Source organism: Passer montanus, unplaced genomic scaffold, assembly GCF_014805655.1.
Source record: "Passer montanus isolate IOZ18808 unplaced genomic scaffold, ASM1480565v1 scaffold111, whole genome shotgun sequence".
In the NCBI taxonomy this organism is placed as follows: domain Eukaryota; kingdom Metazoa; phylum Chordata; class Aves; order Passeriformes; family Passeridae; genus Passer; species Passer montanus.
Window position 1 is genome coordinate 638,127 of NW_024357725.1, and position 25,629 is coordinate 663,755.

The following is a 25,629-nucleotide window of genomic DNA, read 5'->3' on the forward strand; positions in this document are numbered from 1 at the left end:
AATACATCTATCAAAAAAAAAAACCCACCAAACCAGAAAACCCCAAAACCACTTCCTAGTTCAACTTCAGGTCCTTCATGATTTAATCACCAAAAACCAGTGTTGGATGGTACACAAGGTATAGTCTAAAGCAGTAAAAACACACTGATTTTAAAGACCTCAGTTACTACCAGAACATTACAGTGGTCTCACTTTTCTGGCTCACAAGAGAGAAGATAAGTTGTGGCAGTTGAACATTCAGTCCTGAATGCAGCACCAGCTTGTGGGCCCTTCTGGCAAAGCTGAGACCCATGTGCTGCTCTCTGCACATTCCAACTGCCAGCTCTCTGTGTGCAGCTGTGCAACACAGGAGAAAATGAGGGAATCAGAAGATGAACACGGCAAATGGATAAAAATTTGTGATCCTCTTAAAAATTAAATCTGAGCAAGTAAGACAATATAATGACAAAACTCCATGGCTTTGCTTCATTGAAAAGTTACTATTATTTCATCTCACCTCCTCCTCAGGCTTCTGCTCAGTGGTTTCAGCAGCATTTGAAGACTCATTTTGCTGCGGCTGAGCCTGTGACAAGTCCTCCACCAAATCTGGGTTATTCACAGGCTGTGAAGTTCCACCACTGAATGAACCCTCCGAATTGGCTAATCTGAAAATGCACAGAAGTGGAGAACAAAAAATTTAATCATCATTCCTAAATCACTTCCTCCCTAATCTTCTAAAACATGCAAAAATGTTGCAAATATATTCATTCTCACACTAGCAAGAAAAATGGGATGTAGAAGTGATTTCTGAAGAACTGGCTGTTCCATCCAAGCAACCACTGTAACTACCACAGCTCCCATGGACTTTCAGACCCAGTTTGATTTTTAAAGTAGTATTTTGTTTCATTTTTAGTGACTTGATCACACAAACAATTTGCAGGCAAGTGAACATTTGCATCAGAAACCAGATAGCATGAATCTATCCTTCTTCAAAAGTACCATAAGGAATTTGAAATTAAAAGTTTCATCGTCAACCAAGATACACCTTTCTGGATGTGTTTAATCTATTTCTCCACAAATACATGTAGAGATCTGTGATTGGGTATGATCTTGGATTGAACTTCATTCCACACACTCTCCTGTTTATACACATGGGTATCTAAACACAATCATGACCAGGTCCCAACAGGCTCCAGAATGGCCATAATTTAATTTTGCTGCAAGAGCTGTATCAATCTACCTTACTCCAAAAAAGGGCAAGATGTCTGCAGGCAAAAATGAAGAGCAAACGTACAAAAGTACTTCTGAAGGTAGACTGACAGTGCTGAACACACATTTTGGGACAAGAACCCCCTGGACATTCTCAGCCCTGTGCTCAGTATGCAAATTAATGTAAGATTTTTCAACTCATCTCAGATTCTAAACCTTTCTTGATACTAAAGAATACTTGGCCTTACCCAGTTACATTCATGAAAATTCCTTTAACAGCAGGGTATGCTTCAAGTCTCCTTTGCTCATTTATTCCAGTCTAAAGCTACTCATGTCTATGGCAAATTTTAAATATTCAAAATAACTGCTCCTATCAATGTAGAATACAGCTATAAAAATTTGATGTGCATTAACAGAATTGTTATTTGCATGCCCATGGGAATATCTGTCTTCAGAAAGAACAGCATATTTTCACCACTCACTACAATCAGCAATTATGACATAATTACTGGTAAAGAAAAAAGGGCTGCAGAGATCCATGGCTGACTTTGAGACAGCAGATTGAGCTCACATTACTGACAATTAGAGAGGGACCAAGGGAACAGAGCAGACACCCTCCCATAAGTTAATTATATTTGGTATGTGTCAAAAAGAATAGGAACAACACAGCTCTGGATTCAGTGTTAGGGTTTGAAGAGTATTTCAAATTTCCTCTCCATTCCCCCTTAGCAGAGAAGCTCTTTAAACTGCACCTACAGGAGAATCTTCATGTGATGCAGCCATTTGCAGCAAACACTGATGTAAGCTCAGCCAAAACATTAATACCTCTTAAACACAAGCCTAATTTGAACATGCTCCTAATTTGGCACCAGCAAGTTTGAAGTCCCAGATAAGTAAATCCAAATTCAGACCCATTTAGAGTGAAAGTGTTCACATTCATTTTTATAGGGCTTTATCTGACTGCAAAGTCTGAATTTTACTGTTTGGTGCTTTGCAAAACAGAAAAGAAGCTTCAATTATCAAAACACAGCAAAAATTCCATGTATTGTTAAAAGAAAACTTCTCTTGGCAATGTGATTTTAAAAGGCCATTGCTGCAGTTTCTGAAAGCGAGTCAGACTGACAAAATGAGACATCAGTGTCAGTGATCAGTTTCAGAGATCATTGACGAATATTAATGATATCTTTAATAACTGAAATAATTATTAATATTGAAATATTGAAATAATTCACTTAGCAGAGGTCACTACGGCCAACAGATACTTCCTTCCTCTCTGTCTCCATAATGTCATTTTCTTAAGACTGAAATCCTACAGATTTACTTTTTAAAGCTAAGAGATACTAAAGAACAGTTTGTGACTACTTCCATCAGTTCAGATGAGTTCTGGTTTCTCCCAGAGTCCTGCGATCTTCTATCAAGGCCAAGAGAATGTTGCAAAATTGAATTCCATCAGGTTTATTTCTCTTATTTTTAAAAATTACTCAGAATGCCCTCCTCCCACTGAAACAATTTCCCTGACAAGTGCAGAGATAGTCTCTACCAGCTGAAGGTAAAAAAGGAGTAACTTACCCAGTTACATTAATTTCAGCACCTTCCTTAGATCCATCCTCATCTGTAAAAAGTGGAGGAAGATTTGAGCCAGCTACCAAGTTCTCCATACCTCTGGGGGAAAAAAAACAAAGGTAAAAAAGGTTAAGTTAACTACGTCATTGTTTCCCTTCAGCAGTCCATCAATTCAAACATCATAACACATCAGGAATTTTTTACCCCATGAACCACTTGGCCAGTCCCAGCTGGCTGGCTTCAGGACAGATCCTGTGGGCAGATGTGCTTAGGGACAAAGAACAAAGACCATAAATGACACTTCAGTTCCGAGGTTCCATTCCACTGGCACACTTTAACTGAGCCCTGTGCCAGTGTGTTGCTGGAAATCCCTGCAGTTCTATTTTACCCCTCAAAACAAACCCTCACTCACCATACTCAGCACACAGGTAGGTAGATCCTGCTCTTCCAGTCCACCTGCCTGATTATTCCTCACAGTGCACCCTTCACCACAGGTTTGTGTTGACCCCAGAAGAAAACTGAAACCGCGTCCCCCCATTAGTTTCAAATAAAGATGTTCTAATAATTTCTTGTCCAGATTTTCACAATTAATCTGTGTTTGCAGTTAAGAACACAGCTATTTTCCAAGTCCCAATCATTAGTTTCAAATAAAGACTGTTCTAATAATTTCTTGTCCAGATTTTCACAATTAATCTGTGTTTGCAGTTAAGAACACAGCTATTTACAGTATTTTACCTTCAATCCCATTTGCTGAAGCAAATGGTTTAAGGACTGTGTATTTCTCATTGCATACAAACTAATACAAACTACCCCCAAATTAGAAGTAGTTCCACTTGTAACCTTGTGGCCTGTCACAGGAATTTACTGTGAGAGATGAAATCCAAAGCTTAACTAATTTATCCCCTTCCTTACTAAAATACAAAACTGTTATATTTTAGTGAAACCCACCGCCCCCACCCCCCCAAAAAAAAGCCTTAATAAACTCACTCTACAATTATGAGTTGCCAGTTCAGGCCATTTTGAAGGGCCATACAACTTAAATTCCTGTTCCTTCAGTTTCAGAGTCACCTCTGATGAGCAGCAGATACTGCACTCAATTACTGCTGTCCCTTTCATCCAGAACACTTGGGCTTTGGGCCTGCAGGGACTGAGGAGGGCTATCACCCTGAACTGCTTTCTCCTGGGTTGGTGTTTCCACCCAGCACTGACATCCAAGTGATCTGAGAACAAAATGCTGCTCCATGTTTTGAATATTAGATGTGTTTTCCCACATCCCACCCCAGTTCTAAAGGTAGATGTTTTCTACAGACAGAGGTCACTGCTTCTTGCATCTCACAGATTTTGCAGATCTCCATCACAAGTACAACATGGATGACATTCACCCTTTTCTCTTCTGCTTTTGCAACTGTTGAGATCCTTAGACCACCCTTAAGCATCCCATCATCCTGACTCCTCATCTGGAAAATAATTAAAGCTAAGCAGACTACTCCTAGGTGGCACAGACACTGATCTCTAGCAGAGGAACACCTTTACTCATGTACAGGAAAGGTTCATTCAGAAGTGAAGAAACCGAATTCCTGCCCTGCCACTCCAAGCCAGGGACTGGGTGCAGTTTTGGGGACTCAGCCCTAGAGCTGTGGCACAGCTGGAGACTGAGCAGCAAAGGGCTCCCAAGATGCTGAGGGATCTGAAGCAGCTGGCCTGTAAGGGATGGTGAGGAAAATGGGCTTGCTCAGGCTGGCACAGGGGCCAAGGGCCAATCTAATGGAGCCCAAAGGTACTGGGTGGAAGTGGCAGAGAGGACAGAACCAAATTCTCCCCAGCTATACTGGCTTTGCAGGTTCAGGCTGGACACCAGGACGTGTTCTCAGAGAGGTGGAGTCTATCCTGGCAGATTTTAAATGCTAAAAGCTGTAACTGACCCAAACTAGTGTTGGCAATAGTCTTGCTCTGAGTGGGAGGCTGGACTAAGATGACCTCCCTCCAGATGTCCCTTCCAAGCAACATCTGCAGTTCTATGAATCACAGCTCCACATTATGGGTTTTTTCAAATACCAGCATCTCTGACAGGAAAAGAAAGACAACTCAAATAATATAATGCTGCAAGGAAAACTAGAGAGATACTCTGGTAAAACAAATAGGATTTTAATCCTTAAAGAAGGCAGTGCAAACAATACTTCCTCACACATGGATAAGAATCTATACTCATAGAAAAGAAACTATAGAAAGGCTGGGACTTTATGTATCACAAGAAATCTGAAAACTCAACTGATTTGAACATTATGCTCTTCACTGCCCAGGAAGATGTTTAAGCACAGCTTCTAAACATACAACATAAATCACTTCATGCAGTTATCATCTAAGAGGGAAATTAAGTTCTGCTTCATGGTGCACAATATTCATCAGTCCAAAATTCTAAATTATGATTTTTAAAAAAGGAAGCCTGAGCAATTATGCCCATTGTGACCTTCTCACCAGGTCCTGATCTGTCTGCTCACATCTGGCCCAAGCTCACTTTCAAACTGCAGGGAGGCAGCTGGACACCAACCTTAACAACATATAAACAGAACACAAACACAGGAAGCCAGGAGAACATACACTTTTTTTTATTTAACCCATATGCTTTAGATAGTAACTCTTTCAGATGATGCTGACCCACATCCTAAAGAAAAAGTAACATCAGTGAATTTACAACAGTTTCTAATCAGCTCCAGAGAGCAAGAAAACAAAACAGCTCCCCTAAAACTTCCTGAGAGCAGATGGGAACCTACACAAGCCTTTCAGTCCCATTTCTCAGGGATAGCCCCACCATGCCTCTGCTCCAAAATCATTATCCACTTAGTTTCAAGCCCGCTGCAGAGCCCCATGTTTATTGAAACACTTTAACTAAATTCAAGGCAACAGAAACAATGTACAATTAGTTTTCCAGTGGCTCACACAAATACCCTCTTTTCATTTTTTAACTATATCTACCCAAATGCAAAAAGAAAACTGAAATTGCAATTAAACCCCAAACCCTACCAGGCCTACAGTTCAATGCAGGGAAGCATCTCCTCAAATAAAACTAATTCAAAATGGAGCAACTCTGGGTTCACTGTACTGCTACACTGCTGGCTGTGTTGGCTCAAGAAAGCAACCAGCTACACATGAATGGAGAGACTGATTTATTCATTTACAGCAGTATTTGACAGGATTTCAAAGGTTCAACTAACCCATACACTAACATTAGCTAAACCTCTATATGAGCATAGAGAAAATCCTACATTATCAAGAATGTGGTTTAATTTATCTTTTCCTTTCCCTCTCTTCCCTGATCAATCATGACTTCATGACAGAGAAAATAGACAACAGTACTTTGTAACTTTTAGTTTATATTTGTCAGTTAGACACTTTGGTTGCATGCCACAGAGATCATACTTAAACAAAATTGTACAGAATGTACCAACATGGTCTGACAGAATTACTCAGGAAATGACAGCAAAACTTTTACAGCATAAAGATCTAAGTGCTACTACACACATCAAGGATCAAACAGTGGGTAATTAAACACCATTCAAAACCAGAATATGGTTTAAATAACCTTTCTTAATTTCTTCTCACATTACCTTTTGTAGGCCATGATATGTAATTATTATCCTAGTACTAAAGTAGCCAAGTTACATTTTGCATAGACTGAAAGCTACCATATGATCAAATTTCTGATCACATTTGTACTGCAGAGAGGAAAACTCAGAAGCAGGTAGCTTTAAAATCAGGGTGAGAACAAATCCATGGCTGGAGCCAGACAGAATGATTCACTTTTCCACAACATTACTGTGGCTGCGCTGTTCACAGCACTCCTGTAGGGCAGCACATGTAAGGACCTGACAAAGTTCAAGGTCCTTTTATACATGCTGGAAATGAAGGGTAAAATTTACCACAGACAACCTTTTCATCAAAGCATCAGGAACAGCAAAAACGCCATTTAAAATGTGCCACCAGTTCTATCCAGCAGAGCCCTGAGCAGAGCCCAGCCGCACTGCTGTGTGCCAGGAGGCAGCTGGGGCAGCCCTGCCTGCCCCGGGCACGCCGGGCTCACCCTGCCGCAGCCACCTGCAGAGCCCGGGCACGGGGACACCGCACACACAAAGCGGGCACTGCTCCCCCGGGCACAGCGACACCGCACACACAAAGCGGGCACTGCTCCCCCGGGCACAGCGACACCGCACACCCAAAGCGGGCACTGCTGCCCCGGGCACGGGGACACCGCACACACAAAGCGGGCACTGCTGCCCTGGGCACGGGGACACCGCACACCCAAAGCGGGCACTGCTGCCCAGGCACAGCGACACCGCACACACAAAGCGGGCACTACTGCCCCGGGCACAGCGACACCGCACACCCAAAGCGGGCACTGCTGCCCTGGGCACGGGGACACCGCACACCCAAAGCGGGCACTGCTGCCCGGGCACAGGGACACCGCACACCCAAAGCGGGCACTGCTGCCCTGGGCACGGGGACACCGCACACACAAAGCGGGCACTGCTGCCCGGGCACAGGGACACCGCACACCCAAAGCGGGCACTGCTGCCCTGGGCACGGGGACACCGCACACACAAAGCGGGCACTGCTGCCCCGGGCACGGGGACACCGCACACCCAAAGTGGGCACTGCTGCCCTGGGCACAGCGACACCGCACACCCAAAGCGGGCCCTGCTCCCACACAAGCCCCCCGCCTGTGCAGTCACACCGGGAGGGACAGGGCCCTGGTCACCAGTAAGTCACTGGCACATGCACACTGACTTCCTTCTCATCCCAAGGCCAGGCCTAAGATGCCCCTGAACACTGGGAAAAGGGAGAACAGCCCTTAACAATGTTGCCTTTTCAATGGCTACATTACAAGAGATAATCTTATGAACAATAAAAAAATAAATTACTGAACTCTTTAGCCATCCAATTACAAGGTAAGAGTATTTATTATGGTTAAGCATATTTAAATATGAAATCAGCATCAGAAATCCAACTTACAGGCTGATTATAAAACACTGCAGGAGTTCCAATTACCTCATCACCAGCTCTAGTTTTAGAAACGTTACTGCTGAGTGGAGAATTTTTCTCCTCAAGTCTCTCGTCCCCCTTTGCCAGAGTAAATATGTCCAAATTTTACCATTCACAGGCTAACAGATTACAAAAAAATAATCATCTGCTACATCACAGAAGAGTCACAGTATTCCTTATCTCAGCATCAGAATCCAAGCACTTCACAATGCAAACAATCTGAATTCAGATGAGAGAAAAACCTACAGGACCATCACTTCCTCTGCTTTCCACAGAAAGAAATAAGAAACAAGAATATCAGAAACAAAACTGAAGTCAGTCCATCTCCTATTAAAACCACAATGCTTTTGGAGCTGTCAGAGGAAGTCCAGATACCTCTGACAGAGCCTTTTCTTCCATCAAGCTGTAGCAGAGGTATGATATCTGAAATACTTCACTGCAAAAAATCAGATATTACTTTTTCCCTACAGGCAACTCATTAGACAAAGGTTTTTGTGAGTAGGAAAATTGCAAGCTCAACCTAATGGGACGAAGGTTTTCCTGTCAAAAAAAAGTTTTTGTCAGAAAATACATACCAGAGAATAGCCAACTCCTTTTAGTTTTACTTCTTTCCAGTAAAAACAAAGAAACACTACAGACCAAAATAGAGACTTGTAGGAAAAAAAAAAACAATCCAGAGTTCCACTGCATTTCCAAGCAGCTTAAGGAAAGAAGGGAAAGATATGAAGCTTAGGTTTATGTTTAGTTTAATTGGGTCTTTGCAGCAAACACTAACAAAGCCATTCATACTCTGACCTTAGAAACAGCTGTCAAACATCTGCAAACATGTATTTTAAAAACACAAAGAGTTCAATTCTGCAGTTTGCTCTTATTTATATAAAGGCTTTAGGATGAGGCACATACAAGATCTTTCACATATATATATATAGATAGATATATAGATATGTAAAACCTTGCTGGTTTCTGGAATGAAAGCCTCAGGAAAGGTTTACTCAAATCTCCAGACAAAGGCAAGAGCACCCCCACATTGATGCTCTCCCTTCAAATACATGAGTGAAATTTTGCATTACCAATAAACCAGCTTTTAGATCACTTCAGGGAAAACAAAAGCCCACAAAGAGATGAAAACTAATTGTGCTATAGATCTCTGGATAGTTAAACCAGTAACTGTGGTTACCTCTGGTATCCAGAGAGAATGCTTTGCTATCTAGCCCTTCACTGCAGGTATTACATACCTATGAATTAGGATAGTTCATTTTATTCTGAATTAACTTTGTTCATGATAGCATCAATTGCCATTTAAACTAATACCATTAACAAATACAATTCTGCAAAATTAATTTAATTCTCGTGTTACAGATCTCATATGAGAAAACAGAAACCATTCAGATCCCAAAAAATAAGTCTCAAAAATCTTGAGAATTTTTAATTTTTTATTAATCACTCTACCTAGAGTAAGTCAAATAGATGACTACCAGGAATGGGAGCAGATTTTGTAATCTGCCCATAAAAATGTCTCCTGAATTTCCAGTTACTATAGGCAATTCAGTCTACTTCACCTGCTGTGCTACTTGAAAACTCCTCTGGGAGCTGAGGACCTCGTATTTCACAGGACAAAGTTGTCCAACAGCTCCTCTCCCATTAAGAAGGTACAAGGGGCACCCATAATACCCCACAAGCAGCAGCTCCAGAGTGTCACAAACGGTGCCTGGAGCACAGACACTTCCCAAAGGCCAGCAGCCAAAACCAGCCAGCCCTCCCCAGCAGGAGCAGAGGCCACTTCCCTCCCAAACTGGGATCCTCTGATTCCTCTGATCATTTATGTCTGTAAGACTCAATCACCCACTGTTTGTGCAATGCAAACATAAAAGTGCCATAAGGAAAGCAGTTTATTAAAAAATGTAAATGAACAGACTGAAGTTTTTCATGGTGTTTACCCAGTTCAAACATTTACCCGAATCACACCAGTGAAATAAGAAACAGTATTAATTAATGCTTGAGGAATACTTTGATTTAGAATGCCAAACAAGTATTGTGAACTAGAGATAACTGAATGTCAAGGAATCCTGATTGGGACTGGCCAGTGAAATGCAAAGTCACATACTTGAAAATAAAATAATTGAAGACAGCATATACCTGATGAGATTGTAAAGTGGTTTTAAAGCTATTTTAGCACTTTTGCTCTTCCTCAAAGCTTTATTCATCACAGGAGTTGTAGAGGAGTAGAACACATACTCTAAGCTCACTTATATTCTGCAAGAGGAAGCTCTGGCTGCTGCCACAGAGGAATACAGATTGGAATTTTTCATGCACATACCCACCAAAAGAAGTCATTACGGCCATTTACAGAATATGGGGTCGAATACTTTGGATGTGAGACTGCACTGAGAAGGAGATTGAGTATGTACTTAAAAGAATGACTCACCACAGGCATCATGACCCAACACAAAAGCATCTACTCTGACCTCAAAAGCCACAAAGACAGCATGGAACTGGATATTTTAAATGCACTGATATGGGTACAGGGACAAAGGTTAGAGGAAATGAAGTGTGGGAAGAGTCAGTGATTCTCACACAAAACAAGCAACCCATTCTGTCTGTTTTTAGAGAAGATCCATCTTTAGAAAAAAAAATATGACATGTCAGCTTCCATACATTTTTGTTCTTATTTTCTTGCTGTTGCCATACAACATAAAACAAGTATGGCATTTTATTCCAACGTAAAAGCGAGTTTGAATCCTCAAACCCATCATGTAGAACAAATCATAATATTAGATAGCCTTAGTTATGCAAAAGAACAGGCATATCAATCTGAACAATTGAACTGCTGTTAGTGAATACTTTCTAATAGCAAGAATAGTGAAGAACTGGGTTGGGCTGTTTGTTTCTAATCTGGCCGTAAAACTCTCTGGTAATAGTTTAATATCTATCAGAAAATAAACTTTGGAGGGATATTGCATGAAGTGAACCAAAATCCCTTTTCAGCCAAGGCTGTTCTTGCAGTCCCACATGGTACCATTGGTACCACAGGATAAAAACTGGAAAGGCTTTGGAAACACTGATGGAAAAACTAATAAGGAAAGTGAGCACAAAAGAACAGACAAGAGGTTCATGTAAGCATCAATACACCCGTGGACACTGCTTACAAAACCTTGTCTGGATTCCTGAAAAGAAAAGAAACAGAAAAGACAGCCCAGTCCTGCCAAAGCATCCTCTCCAAGAACAGCAGGCAGATTCTCTGACCACTGTTAACAAGATTTGAAAACTGTCTGAGTTTACAGACAAAATGTGCTAAAATGGATATGAGAGGAAAAGATTACACTAATAACAAAAATTCAGGAAAATATAAAAAGACAAACTTTGTGCTCTGAACTAGGCACATTCCAAGACACCCCTCTCAGCACCAAAGGGAGAGCTTGCAGAAATTTTAAAATCATACAAAACCCAGGTACTTCCATGGCTTCATAAAAGAATCAACTTAAATCAACAGCAGAATGCAGACAAGTTCGAATAAAGCTTTCCCTATACTCATCTTCATCCAAAAGTAAGAGGAAAAGACAATAGTTAGCATCATGAATGGAAAATAAGGGAAAAAACCACTAAAAGCACAAAGCCACCGGAGTGGTCTGACTGTTCTCCAGTGCTAAGCAATACATAAGAAATCCAGAGATGCATGTGAGGGATGGGAGTATGCAGGTAGAGGGCACATTTTTGGAGCACCTGTAGCATAGGTAATGAAAATAGTTCATTTTGGAGCTGAAGTAGGATTGAGAAAAAAGCATCCATGCCAGCAGTGTGCCTAAATATCCTAAACTGAGTGCTTGGAACAACAGCTAAACATTTGTAGTACTGCACCTCAGGCCATCTCCAGCAGTGCAAAGAAACTGCTCTGAGAGCAGTGGTGAACCTCCTCCTGCAGCCTCTTCTTTGTGCATCTCCTGTCATAGCACAGCCAAGAAGGCAAACGAGGTGAGGGAAAACCCACAAGAGCAGAGAATCACTGTCTAGGGCTGGGAGCCAAAGAGCAAAGAAGAACCTGGGAAAAGCACGTCCAAGACTTAATCTGCTCTTCCAACTTCCCTCTTCTACAGCTGCTCCTCATATGCTGGAAACAAGAAAACTGCAGGTGGGAAACATGCACAAGCTTTGAAAAAGAGAGTTGATCAAAGCACTCAATAAATTTAGCCCTAAAAGAGAATATAAATCTTTTCAAACAGGTTGATGATTGAACAGACATGAAGATGGAGGTCTCACACAACACTGTGTTCAAGTACTTGCACTTGGAAAGATTCCTAATTTATGTTTAGTTAAAAGTGTTCTGAAAGATATCTGGCATTCTGGTTTGAGTATTTACCATATTTAGCAAACAGCAGATTTATACTGCTTTTACATTTCTTAACATGATTCATTTCTATATATATTTATTAAGTAAATATGGTTCCTGTGAGTGAAAGCAGAAATATTATCCCAATATACGAGCAGAGATGCACAGCTGGTTTAAAGGTCATAAAGGAAATCTCCCCAAGCTAATACAACCAAACTTCAGAAACAAACTCTGAAGCACTACCAATCTTAACCTTTGTTTTGGACATCTCAACTAATTGTTAGGCTTTGCTTGGTTTCTGACATCCCAAGTCGTGCTGAGACTCTGACCTGAATACACATCATGCAATTCTTACTGCAAAGAGAAATAAGAACTAGAGTCCTTGTGATCCTTGCAAAAGGTCAGCAACACTCTGGTTTACACAGCATTAAACAGTGGGAAAGTGGAAAAACATTTCTATTTTCTAAAGTGCTACAACATGGATTTCACCTCAGTATAATACCATAACCTGAAGTCCATTGCCTTGAGCAGAAACAGACAAAACCAACTGGTGGAAAACAAGAGTACAGGCACTACTGTCTTTTTTGATTTGTGGAGCCTAAACATTTTACAACAGTTAGAAGTAAGTACTGTTAGAAGTAAGTACACAGATTTAGCTGAGGATCAAATACCACATTTAATCCCCAAGTTAGCTCAAGAGATTTCTGAGTTAGACAACTACCCTCTCAGTCACCAGCACTGCCTTTTCATTTAAAGACTCCTCTGAAAAAGCACTCATTTATATTTTGCTTCTCCCTACATCTCCCAAAACAAAGGCAAAAAGGCATGATATTGCTTTCTATACATTATATTTTTAAAAGTAAACAGTCTTCATATTTTATGAAAACTTCAATCATATTTGAGCTTATAGATGCCCCAAGATAAAACCTTTATTACAGTAATGGAAGCTTGTTTTTCCTGGTCTTTAACAGTCTCCCAAAACAGCTAATTCCCACCCTGGAACTGTTTCCTGACCTCTAGAAAGGGTCATCTATGTATAACACCAGACAAAATATGGCCACAGCGTTCCAAAGCTCTGTGGTAAGATCACCAAAAAGAATTCAGCAGGTTCAGTTCACATCTGAACTGAGCTTTGTTTTTCATGACAGAACAAGCACTCAGAAGGAAGCGTTAGGTTTGAGTGAAGCCTCACCTGGCTGCTGTAAGCAGCACACACGTGAGCCACGAGGACATCCCCAAAACACAGGTCACCAGTCTCACTGCTGCCTGACCAGGACCAGCAATGAGGAAACCTCAGAGCAGGTTACACTGTGGAAATAAAGAAGCCTGACAGAAGATACTGCCCCAAACTCTACCTAACATCTCCCATACACAGCACAGCAAGCCCAGGTCTTGGAGTTTAGCATGTAGGAAACAAGCAGTTTATTATTTGAAACTGTGCCAAGTAACCAAGCTGAATAGGAAACCCTGTTTGAAATTTCAGTTTGTAAAAATTGTGACTTGACAATTGAAGTGTATTTCATTTACAGCTAACAGTTCAATTAACAAGAAGCAAAAACATTCATTCACTTCACAATGAAATTTTCTTCTACTCAAGTATCCATGTCTTAATCAGCATGAACTCATTTGTATTCCTATTTAAAATGCCTTTCTCAATAACACTTGCTGACATCATCCAACCGTTACACATTTTATACATAAATATCTCCTAAGCATACAAAAAAAATCTGAAAATCCAACTAGTTTTGCTGATTAAGATCCACCCAGGCAAGCACATGACTAGTCACCACAGTTTCTTTGTCAGTTGCCCCTGCCCAGCTGAAGGGGAAAAAAGGAAACAATGCGAGAAAGGTCCACATTTTCTGCTATACTGAATTAAGCCTGCTCCCAGAAATCAAGAAATACATCTCTTGTATCATTCAAATTTAGTGATTCCAAGTTTAGACTAGAAGTGGCTTCTAGAGGTCGTTTAATCCCAACACCTTCTCAAAGCCAAGGTGAAGGTCATCTTCATGGCAGACACCACATTACACTGTCAGGATCAAATCCTTACCAAGACTGATTTAAATCATCAAATGCCCTCAACTGCTTTGGTTTTTTACTAGGAAGGTTACCAAGAGCTGAAGAAATAAGCACTGCTTATTCTCAGGACACAGACAGTAATGGATGGAAGGACAAAAGCAGTTGAAGAAGCCCTTACAGTGGTCATAGGAACACAGGTTTATCAGATAACACCTCCCCCAGTCCTGACAAAGCTGGAGGGACAGGAGAATAAAAAAGCACAGGAACAGAGAGAAAGCTTTCACTTTATTCATCTATTAACCAGAAAATCCATCAAGAACAACCTTAGCAAGGAATCCAGGATCTTGTCTCCTATTTATGAAGCTAGAGCTGGACTTCCAATACTGACCTTAATCAAACAGACTCCCTCAGCCTTTGAATTAAACTCAGGTTTACTCTCAATTCTGAGTACAATAAACCACTCAAACCATTTCAACAAACTGTAAAAAACAATGACAAGTTGCCATTTCCAAGAGAAGTCCCACATTAGGCTCACTTCACAGAATCCAACTTCCAGCAATTTCAAGTAGGTTTAAGTCAGTAGCAGCTTTCAGCAGGTTCTTTTTCTTGAAAAAAAAAGAAAGAAAGCTTAGCTCAGGGCTGCTGTGTTTGCCACTCCACTAACCAGTCCACTTGTTCAATCTGTCCTTCAAGTGGAAGGCACAGCAAAATGATCTGCACACTTTCACAAGATGATAGGGACAGATGACTGAGGGACCAAGACGATATTGCAACATCAAGGCTTTCATTGCCTATGAGCAAATGAAGTTCTCATTTCTAGCCTGGCAGAGGATATATTGTTATCTGCATGACAAAAGGGCTTTACATCTTAAAAGAAATAGTCAGCACTACATGAAAAATTGAAGAGACATTCTGTGCCACAGCTGGATTATGAATCACCAACTAACACTCCTGCCACCAGCAGCATGAAACCATCTCTGCAGGGACACTCAAGCCCTACCCGAATAACTGCTGCAGTAGTTCACACACCTGCAACCCCCTCTACATTCAACACCCAAAAAGCAACTGTTGTCAACTGTTTCAATGATTTGACACTTCTCTATTCTTTCGATAAATTGCCATTCCAAGTCTTGTCTGGTTTTGTTGATGCTGTTGATGCAAAGGATCCAGAAAGGATCTTTGCATTTCATTCACCTTTTAAATGCTAAATTATTTAGCAGTCTCAAGTCACAGCAAAGGCCAGGAAACTCCTTTATCTGATCTGCAAAACCTCCAATTGCTCAAATTTCTGTATTTTTAGTTACAATGGTATACAAATACATTCACAGAACTGAGATGCTATAAAGCAGTTCAGAAGCAGAGACACTCAGGTCTCAAAACTACAAATATGACAGACATTTCCTATTACAGACCGACAACTGATTTCAATAAAATTTATCTACAGGAGACTTTTCTAGGTTAGCTTTCAGGGAATGTATTGCTGCACTAGCACAGTCCTGACTCACCACTTGCCCAGAGTATTCTACTGATCAGGCACTGATCTACCTTCACACAGGCTGGAAGGAAAACACCCAACCATGCCCCAGAGCTAGAGAGCAGCAGGTCCCTGCATTTATACAGCACCACTCAAATGTCTCCAGAAAAAGCCAATTATAGACACTGAGCTGACAAACATTACTGATCTCAGACTTGTGAATATGGAATTGTCTCAAAAAAGAAATTGTCTCAATAAAGAAAATTCACTTTTCTAATGTAATTCCCAGAAGTCTATAATATAAAGACACTAAGATAAAAGCTGAAGGCTATCTTTTTTTTTAAAGTATCCAGCCTTTAGTATGCATTTGAAATCTGTCTTCCCACTTTTCCTCACTATAAAAATGTAAACCCTTTGTATGTGGTTATTTGAATATAGTACTTTTCCATGTAACAGCAATGTGAGAACAAAAACTTGAAGAACATGCTGAAAAGTTCCTTGTGATCAGTTATTTTCTGCATGCCTTGCAAATCCTTCCTGATAAATGTCTGTTCTGTAATTCCCTTGAGAAATACTCTGTTGAAATTACTTTGGGACAGAATGTATGTTTTTACAAGTGACAATAAAATGATATAAATAACTTGCCTAAAAAAAATCCAAACATGTAAAGTGTATTTCTATAGAGAAAGTTGAAGTAAGCCATCTGTAACAGAGTTCATGGCTTTTCATACTTGCAGTGAACTTTAAGTTTTTTAAGGTTAAAATAATATTAGCAGAAAAGATTTCTCAAGTAAGAAAAGTATCTTTGATATTTGGAAAATTTTCACATCATTACACATTCAAAACAATTCACATAAAGTCTCACAGTCTAAGTTTAATATGCAGTTAATAATGCTATAGGTTTTTATATCCAAATGTAAACAGAAGAACTATCAAATCTTATGTCAAGACAAAGACCACTGGGGTTAGTTTAATACAAATACCTGCAAAGTTCTGTACTCTCCAAAACTCTCTTTGGCTAGAATTAAAATTTATTTCCCTATTAAAAAAGCTGCAGTACAGCCACAGCCAGTGTGATCACTGTGACCCATTTAACACCAGGCACTACCCTCTGCTAAAAACCAGAAACACAGAGGAATTCAAACCTTCATCATGGTGTTGAAATAAGAAGCATCACTACAGCAGCTGTCCCATGTGGCACTTATGCACACAGTAAATTTGTACAACTTCTTAGTGCAGCTGTCACATAGATTTTGTTATGATTTCACAGGTTAGACCCAATGAGCTAAGAGCCTGTATCAATAAACTCTGATTAAGTTGTTATTTGATAAATGTATCATTTTAGGAACTTAAACAAAGCTGCACCTGCCTGTATTTTTAGGAGTTAAAATATGCCTTAAACTTATGTTCAAACTGATCTTTTTCCAGTGTGCTAGCAACCCTTTCTGATTCCAAAGCAGCTGCAGCAGTGCCAGTGCCAGCTGCAGGAGACATGTGCTATACCTCGCCTGTTAAGATTCTTCTGCACTCTTATTTATACCTAAGGCTTAGCTTCTCAAGCTTCACTAAATGCTAATGTTCCCAAGCTGGATTATCCTGTCACCTCCAACACCTCTTCATGTCAATGCTCCCATGCAGGCTTTCCCAGCCCACACCTGTCCGGAGCTATGCTTGCTTTAATGGGACCAAATATCAGAGCTGGTTTGCTTGAGTACATTCCTTAAAAACAGAAAGCTGAACCAGGTTAGTCAACCACAATTACTGAAAAAGCACTTGTCACATTACCTCTCCACAAATAACCCAGAAGTTTTAAATTGATGGCATTTTGTTCAAAACCATCAGCAAGCAGTATGAATCACGCACTATCTGTTACTTGAAATTGACATTTAAAAAGCAGGGATCAAACTAATATGATTCAGAAGCTTTTCTCTCACTTGCTTTTTCCTATATTCAGAGCTTTAAGAAAAAATATTTGTGCTTCTACATTACAAGTACATATCTGGTGTTAGTGAACAATTTACAGAATCCTGATGATGTCACACGATTTATACACAGCTATTAACTGACACGGAATGGGAAACTGGCAAAATACTGATGGCCTAAGATGGAAGAGGTCTGAAGATTGCAACTCTCTAATGCTCAAGCTTTGCATATTTTGATACAACCTAGATTCAAGCAGTAACTTGCTGTTGCAAGGAGAAAGGTCTTGCCCTCTCCCCCTTTCTCAGCTGGTTACAGCTCATTGGACATTTTACAGAGCTACTTAACTCCCTAACTCTTCCCTTTGGGAGAATCTCAGGAAATCGAGGAGGCTCAGTATCTTCAATTAGACCCAGCTGAAAGGAAAGGCTCAAAGAAATACCAGAGCTAATTGAAAAAGAATGTGTATGGGAACTGCCACTGCCATGCGTGGTGAAGTCATACCAAGCTCTAAGAGCCACCTCCAATCACCCAAGATAACTTCTTGGATTTGTTCTGCCAGCAGTGGGCTGTAGCTCTCACAAGACATCAAGAGAAGCATCCAGCAAGGTCCTCTGCCTGCATGAAGACAAGCCAGGTGCTGGAAGGTGCAGACACCAGCTGTCCACTGCCTAAGGCTATGGTTTCACTGCAGCCTAAGCCTGTTGAGCTACCAACTACTCCTAGAGCATCATCTTTCAGCCTGGCACCTGTTCCCTGGACAAATCACATGGTGGTTCAGCATGCTGAAGAAACACAAGAGCATTTAGTTCATTTACCAAATTAGTTTATGCCAAATGAAAGGGTGAAATGGCTCAGCAAAGGATCCAACAAGCAGCTGGCAGAAGAAAAAGGGATGTGAGTACACAGCCAGGAGTTAGTGATGTACATTGCTATAACTCCACAGGCTGTGATTCAACCCTCCCTAAAATTCTACTGCTGCCAGAAACAAAGAACACTGGAAGCTATTCCAGTAACAGAGGGCCCCAAAATAGTCTTAAGTGGGACAAAATATGATTACCAGAAAAAATTAGGGTTATATCATAAACTGACATGACTTCTTCCCCCCCTTTCCAATCTAAAGCAAAACATTTATTCTCCTGATGAAAGATGAGATTCTTCCCCACAAGTCTGAAAAAAGAAATTCAATTCTACAATTCTGATTAATTTCTTATTATTATTTATTATTATACTGCCTTGTCATATCTTACATGAATTGCAGCAATTTCTTATCTTAAGCTCAGCAAAGAGTAGTTGGGAGTCTATTCTGTCATGTTTCCCACATATTGAAACAGTAAGGATTTAGTCAAATATTGGTTATCTCAATTTCATTTCAGCAGCATGAGTCATGTGCAACAGCAGCTACAACATACTGCAGTAAATGCACCCGGAGCCAGCACTCTGCTCCAAAAGATTTCAGGAGGTTACCTATGATAGTTACTGACTAGATGTCAGGGCTGGAAAAAATGCATTCCAATATGCCTATATTTCAGGACTTTTGGAGACTCTGAAGATTTGCTCCTCTGCTCTAGAAATAGTACAGAATTTGTAATTATTGAGATATTCCAACAAGATGCTTGTATATGTGAAGAGATGGTAGCTTTAAATGGAATATCCTACTTCAGTAAGTCTTACTTACTTATCCTTTAGGTATCAGAGGGTGTCTTTGTCAACGTCCTGGATAAGTGAAAATTCAAACAAGGCAGACTGTTCTTAAAGTAAGACAGGAAAAACTGGGGCATAAGAGCAGCACCATACCCAGGGTAGAATACAAGCAAGGAAACAACACTCCTAAAATGACAAACTACAAAGCTTGTACTCCAAGCTTTCTTCTCTACCTCCCTGTGCCACTATCCTGCACTGGGAACACCCTCCTGGCTCCCCAGTTTTCCTGGCAGAAATGCAATGTTAGCAAGCTCCAGATTTGCAAGTGTGACAGAAGATTCACAGTTTACTGTTTCCAGTACTTCACTCCATGTTGATCTGTTTTCTCTCCTGTGTAGTCCCATACTATCACCAGAACTGGTTTTGCCACAGCTCCCTCTCCACTGCTTTCCCAACTATGGAGACTGACACTTTCCATATATTGTTAGGCACAGCACATCCTCAGTACTGGTATGGGACACTAATTCTGTTATATTAGAAACTCAGCCTTTGATGAACATATAATTATGGCCCAGACATCAGCCTGAGATTGCTTAGCCTATTCTTACCCAAAGTCCATTCTCCCAAAATCTCTTTCATTTCCATTACTAAATGTTTTGCCAATTACTGGATTTCAGCAAACAATATTCCAAAGTCCAGAAGAAACACACCACCTTATATCCAAGGCTTTAAAAGAGCAGCCAAGGGAACTCCAACAGGAACAAATAGTTTATTTTCATTTCCAACACTAAATCTTTTGCCAATTACTGGATTTCAGCAAACAATATTCCAAAGTCCAGAAGAAACACACCACCTTATATCCAAGGCTTTAAAAGAGCAGCCAAGGGAACTCCAACAGGAACAAATAGTTTATTTCTTAAGTAACAAACACAAAAAATTTACAAAAAAAAACAAACCCAATTCGTGCCATACTACTTACCTGAAATGAAAGGAACTACAGAACAGGCACAGCCAAGTCAGACCTGCTTTAACCACCATTTGGTTATGTTTATTTCTTAAGTAACAAACACAAAAATTTACAAAAAAAAAACCCCAATTCGTGCCATACTACTTACCTGAAATGAAAGGAACTACAGAACAGGCACAGCCAAGTCAGACCTGCTTTAACCACCATTTGGTTAAGACTGTCTGAGAAGCCCTCCAAACAAAGCTTGGCAAGTTCTACAGATGACATTTTGAAGGGCAGTTGAAAACTTGAATTCTTTTGGCTTCACAATCCCTCAGACACCACCGTATAATTAAAGCTATGAATTTATCATCTTTTCATATTTGAACACAATAATAAAACAAAAGTAGACTTTTCCCCTATTAATTTACTAAATTGCTGAGAAATCCTCTGTGTTTTGCACTTGTTAGGGGAAGAAAAAAAAATGGAAAAAAGGATCCAGAAATAAATCCTGTCAGTCTTAAGCCTCTTGAAGTCAACTAATAACCAACACTTTGACTACCTCATTCTCTTATGCACTTCACACATTTTTTTTATCAGCAACAAAGCCTTCTGCCACTCAGTCTTGTGACTAAGCCATCCTTTGCCATTTCATGCTATCCCAGTATCCTGAACTGCAGGCTAAGGGTGCCCACTGCTCACCTCATTACTTATCCCAGCCATGATACACAAAAAGCACGTTCCAGTGTCTTAGATTTCCATTCCCTTTTACATGAAGAAACTGTATAAACAATCCAAGTCAAAAGAATTTCAGAACCAGTGAAAAATAAGATTTATTTTGCAATTCACTGTATGCCAGGAGAGGTGAATGGTCCAAAAGACTGAAACCAGCCAGCCCAAGTCAGCTCTTGCCACAGTCTCCCGCAAAACAGTGCAGGATTATTTGTTTCTAGGACTAAAATCACTAATGAAGGCAACACAGCACAGGCTCTTTTTAACATATTTACTATTAAAATACTCAAGCCAATAATATTCCTAACGTTTCTGAAAGATAGGTTTTTTCCCAAGTACATCAGAACTTGCAAAAGTAAGGTCAAGGACCAAGGAAGATTTCCTAACAAATTCAGAACTTGGAAGAAATTCTGGTATTCCACATTTAAGTGGTTTTGTTTCCCTGTGACACAGAATAAGGATTTCTCCCAAAACAGTAGGGATAGCTGCAATTCCTCAAAAGCATCCTTGTCAAAGTGGCACCAAGTAGACCTTTAGAAATCAAATGTCAGCCTCAGCTTTGTCCCTCACAGCTACGAAAAATGCAAGTTATTCCTTTAACAAGAATTAGTCATCTGTGGGATTAATGTGCATACAAATAGCTTTACCATATACATCCCAACAATCCCATTATGCAAGAGATTAAAATAGACCGGTCTGGTAATGAAACGCTTATCACCAGACCTGTCCCACTGGCAGTGCATGCACCAGCCCAGATCTGGCTGGTTCACCCTCACAATTCAGGGTCCAGTATCAGAGCACAGGTTTGCACCACAGGATACAGAACATGCTGATCTGGAAGGGACCCACAACTCCAGTAAACACCAGTCCAACTCCAGTAAACACCAACAGCTGCCCCCAGAGCCAACAGCAGTGCTGCTGATGGCACTGGCCACGAAGGAGCCACTCCTGGGGTCACACAGCACCACAATATGGCCAGCACTGCACTCCTGCCACGGAGCCTGACCTGCATCAATAAAGCTTTAGCTACCACTCGACTGTGTATTCCAAGTTGCCATCAACTAGCCTTACCTGCTGTCATAAACCAATCCTCAGAAAAGAACAGAGGCTTCTGAAAACAAACTTCACTTAGGAATTCATACCTCGTGAACACTTAGTGTTGAAATGTGTTTATTGATCACTCTTCTTGTCTTAAAAATAGCAGAAGTTTAACAGCTCCCATGAACATAAGAAACATTTTCCCTCTCTTTCTAAAGGGAATCATGGAAGCAAAAAAACCAAAAAAGGTAAAAGGAATGCAGAAAGCGACTTCATTTTGGGACTCCCAAGCCACTCACATTATAGACTGAAACAGCATTTTATTAAAGGTACATGAACAACTGGGGGGGAAAAAAAAAAGACAACTTTTCTGTATTCACCTACTGCCCTCAAAATTGTAAAGGCTTGTTCCCTTGAGTCACCCATCTCTCCCATAGATCACTATCACAAGTGTCTCCATTATTTTATTCTCTAACAATTCCTCACAGCACATGCCACAACACTCAAAAAAACCAAGCACAGCTCTGTGTGCACTGCAGCAATGCTGAGCAGGAATACTTCAATTTTCCACGGCCTGGAGAGGGCAGGAAGTACAGCAAGAATTCAGAAACTTGTATGAGCCAGTAAGCTTGAGAAAAATCCCACTGAATAACTGGTGCTAAAACACTGCCTATTTAGTCAAGGAGAAGCAATTAGCATGGAAGCCTGAGCTGCTGTGGCAGGTGAGAAACACCTGGATTCATTGAACTTCATTGGGAACAGACTGTAACAAAGGTTCCGAGTCAACCCCAACACAATGTTCTGCATTCCTGTGCCCTGACAGTAACATTGTGATGCCACACAAGCAAAGCCAGAGCTGGCATGCAGGGAGATCAGCTCCTCATGGGAACAGACTGTAACAAAGGTTACGAGTCAACCCCAACACACCAGGGCACAATGTTCTGCATTCCTGTGCCCTGACAGTAACATTGTCGCGTCCCCTCAGCCGGGTCCCCTCAGCCCGCGCAGCCGCCGCGCCTGCCGCACGCGCACGGCCGCCTTACACCCCGCCTGCTCGGATCTCTCCGCTCCCGCCTCAGCGCGGCCCTCTCGCCTCTCCAAGAGGACCCCTCGGGAGAAAGCCCAGCCAAGCCAGGAGCACTCCCTGCTCGGCGCTCGGCGCCACAATGTTCTGCATTCCTGTGCCCTGACAGTAACATTGTGATGCCACACAAGCAAAGCCAGAGCTGGCATGCAGGGAGATCAGCTCCTCAGCTCCGGGGGCAGTGCTGGCCAGCCATACACTGCAAGCCTGAGCTGGGCCAGGAAATCCCCTGCAAGAGCACAAGGTGGAAACAGGGAGAATCCCTCTCCTTGTGCTTGCTTTACTGCAGAGCACCAGAAATTGTTACAGTCACCTTCTAACAGTCAGGCACACACAGGAGCTGGACCCAAGCCTCAGGTATTAAAGGAACACGATTCTCTTCTCCCTTTTCTGAGCCATGAAAGGTTATCACCACATACCCTCTGTGTGCCCCACCATGGGCAACCAAAGGAACAAAAATCCACTTATAACCAAGACAGTGTGGTCAGATCACACAATCCACCATTTTTCTGTTCTGAAAATTGCTGGGATCCTATATAAGAGCTAACTTAGGATTTCAAAGACTAACCCAATACTTTAGGCACTATTTCTAAGCCAAACTTCTCAACTTCTATTTCAAGACATGCCAGATTTCTAAGGACAGAGGAAAAAAATACCAGTTTCCCTCAATTTCCTGAACTCTGAAGTTACAGGACCTGCCACCAAGTGATACAGTTCTAGAAATACTGAATATCTCATCCCTTCTAAGTGTATATGATACAGATGTGAAAAAAGCCAAGAGAAGGTAAAACAGCATTTCACTATCTTCAGATAGGTTGTGCCCCTGCACCTGTGGCCAGGATTAAAGAAGAAAAGCTAGGCAAAACAAATTCTTTGTTTTCATCAGCAGTTTATGTTTACACTCTTCAGAAGTTAAGAACGATCACTTCAGAACAACATACATGTGCTATAAAAGTGGTCAAAGGGGTCACATGCAAGGCAAATAAAAAAGCTACATTTTTTGCAGCTTTATGAAATTATGTCTTAAAATACTGTCTATTTCACTTTTATCTTAGCCTTTCTCAATTTCTACGCCTGAGTATGTTTCATAATGTATACATTGGTACAGTACTACGTGTGGATAACTGATAAACCAGTAAAATTGCATACATGAGAGATGCATGATTAAAAGTGTTCTTTATTGACAGCCAAAAAAGCTGGAGGCCGCTACTCTAGAGAGCAGGAGCTCTTTTATTTCTGTTTACCTGCCCTCCCTCCTTTTGCTCTAGCGCTGGTTTCCCAGAGGATTGGAATGAATGGCGCCTCGCAAGGCACGTGGGTGGCCCCGGGGTCCTCAAGCCCAGGCTCGGGGCTTCTTTCTACCACCTCGAAATAAGAGACTTGGTTCCCCAGGATCGGGGAACTGGGTGTGGAAACCTGGACAGAAGTATCAGAAAACCGCACCATAATAAATCACCTGCTTGACAAGGGAACGTTAAGTGGACCTACAGAAAGGACAAATAAACAGAACTAAGGAGCCATGAAATATCGCTTTGGGGGAACTGTGGAAAGATATACAATGGAGAACACCGAAAACCAAGCACTCAGACCCTCATCCGGTTCTTCCCCCTCACCCCCCGTGAGCTCCGGCGGCTCCCCCAGCCCCCCTCACGGCGGGCCACAGCACCCGCAGCCGCCCGCCGACTCCTTGCCCGCCGGGGCCGAGGAGGGGCGGCGGGCCCGCGGCCGTCCCCACTGACCTGCCGGCGGCGGCTCTCGGGCAGGGCCGGGGTCGCGGGGGGCGGCCGCGTCCCCTCAGCCGGGTCCCCTCAGCCCGCGCAGCCGCCGCGCCTGCCGCACGCGCACGGCCGCCTTACACCCCGCCTGCTCGGATCTCTCCGCTCCCGCCTCAGCGCGGCCCTCTCGCCTCTCCAAGAGGACCCCTCGGGAGAAAGCCCAGCCAAGCCAGGAGCACTCCCTGCTCGGCGCTCGGCGCCCGCCGCCCCGCTCCCCTCGGCGGCCCAGCGCGGGGCTGGAATTCAAACCACGCAGCGGGACTACTTCACCACCGCCGGCGGAAGCACATGCTTTCTGCACACGCGCGCGCGCGACCTGACGGAACGCATTTAAAGGCCCACGCGCTGTGCACGTCGGGAGTTGTAGTCTTCTCGCGGCGGCTCCCCTGGCCGCCCGAGGGCCTCGCACCGCCCCGCGGCGGCGCCACGCCCACCCGCCGCCGATAGCCAATGAGCGAGCGAGGGGCGGGGCTTCCCGGCGCGGTGCGCGCGCGGGGGGCGGTGCCCGGAGTTGGTTGTTGCGCGCGGGCGCGGCGGTCGCAGCCCCGTCCCGGGAGCCGCGTCCTCGGCGGGGCCCGGCGGGAACGGCAGCCCGAGCCCGCACCGAGCCTGCGGGGCGCAGCCGCCGCCTCCCCGCGGGAGCTGCCGCGGGGCCGGGGAGCCCCTGCCAGGTGAGAGGCGGCAGGGGGGTGACGGCCCCTCGCGCCGTGAGGGGGGTGACGGCCCCTCGCGCCGTGAGGGGGGTGACGGCCCCTCGCGCCGTGAGGGGAGGCCGGGGGGCGGCGGCGGCGGTCAGCTTTGCTCAGCGGGGCCGCGGGCGGGGGCAGCGAGCGGGGCTCCAGCGAGCCGGGCTCCAGCGGGGCGCAGCCGCCGCCTGCCCGT

General features: G+C 42.7%; 2 protein-coding genes across 9 annotated transcripts in view; one reads left to right on the top strand and one right to left on the bottom strand.

Annotated features, from left to right (window-relative positions):
- Positions 1–25,028, bottom strand: part of HMG20A (high mobility group 20A) — a 39,889-nt gene extending 14,861 nt beyond the window's left edge. Inside the window, exons 1-4 of one of the 3 annotated variants that reach the window (XM_039731975.1) lie at positions 24,712–25,026; positions 14,670–14,739; positions 2,758–2,850; positions 497–644 (exon numbers count right to left, since the gene is read on the bottom strand). In XM_039731975.1, coding sequence (XP_039587909.1) covers positions 497–644; positions 2,758–2,846 — 237 coding nt within the window. In that variant the 5' untranslated portion in view covers positions 2,847–2,850; positions 14,670–14,739; positions 24,712–25,026. Of the gene's footprint in view, positions 1–496; positions 645–2,757; positions 2,851–14,669; positions 14,740–24,711 lie in introns of all 3 variants that reach the window. The other 2 variants (XM_039731984.1, XM_039731968.1) reach the window with 2 other exon arrangements.
- Positions 25,029–25,257: 229 nt separating this feature from the next.
- Positions 25,258–25,629, top strand: part of PEAK1 (pseudopodium enriched atypical kinase 1) — a 111,664-nt gene continuing 111,292 nt past the window's right edge. For all 6 annotated transcript variants that reach the window (XM_039731317.1, XM_039731308.1, XM_039731363.1 and 3 more), the window contains exon 1: positions 25,258–25,418. The gene's annotated coding sequence lies outside the window, so the exon portion shown is untranslated. The remainder of the gene's footprint in view (positions 25,419–25,629) is intronic.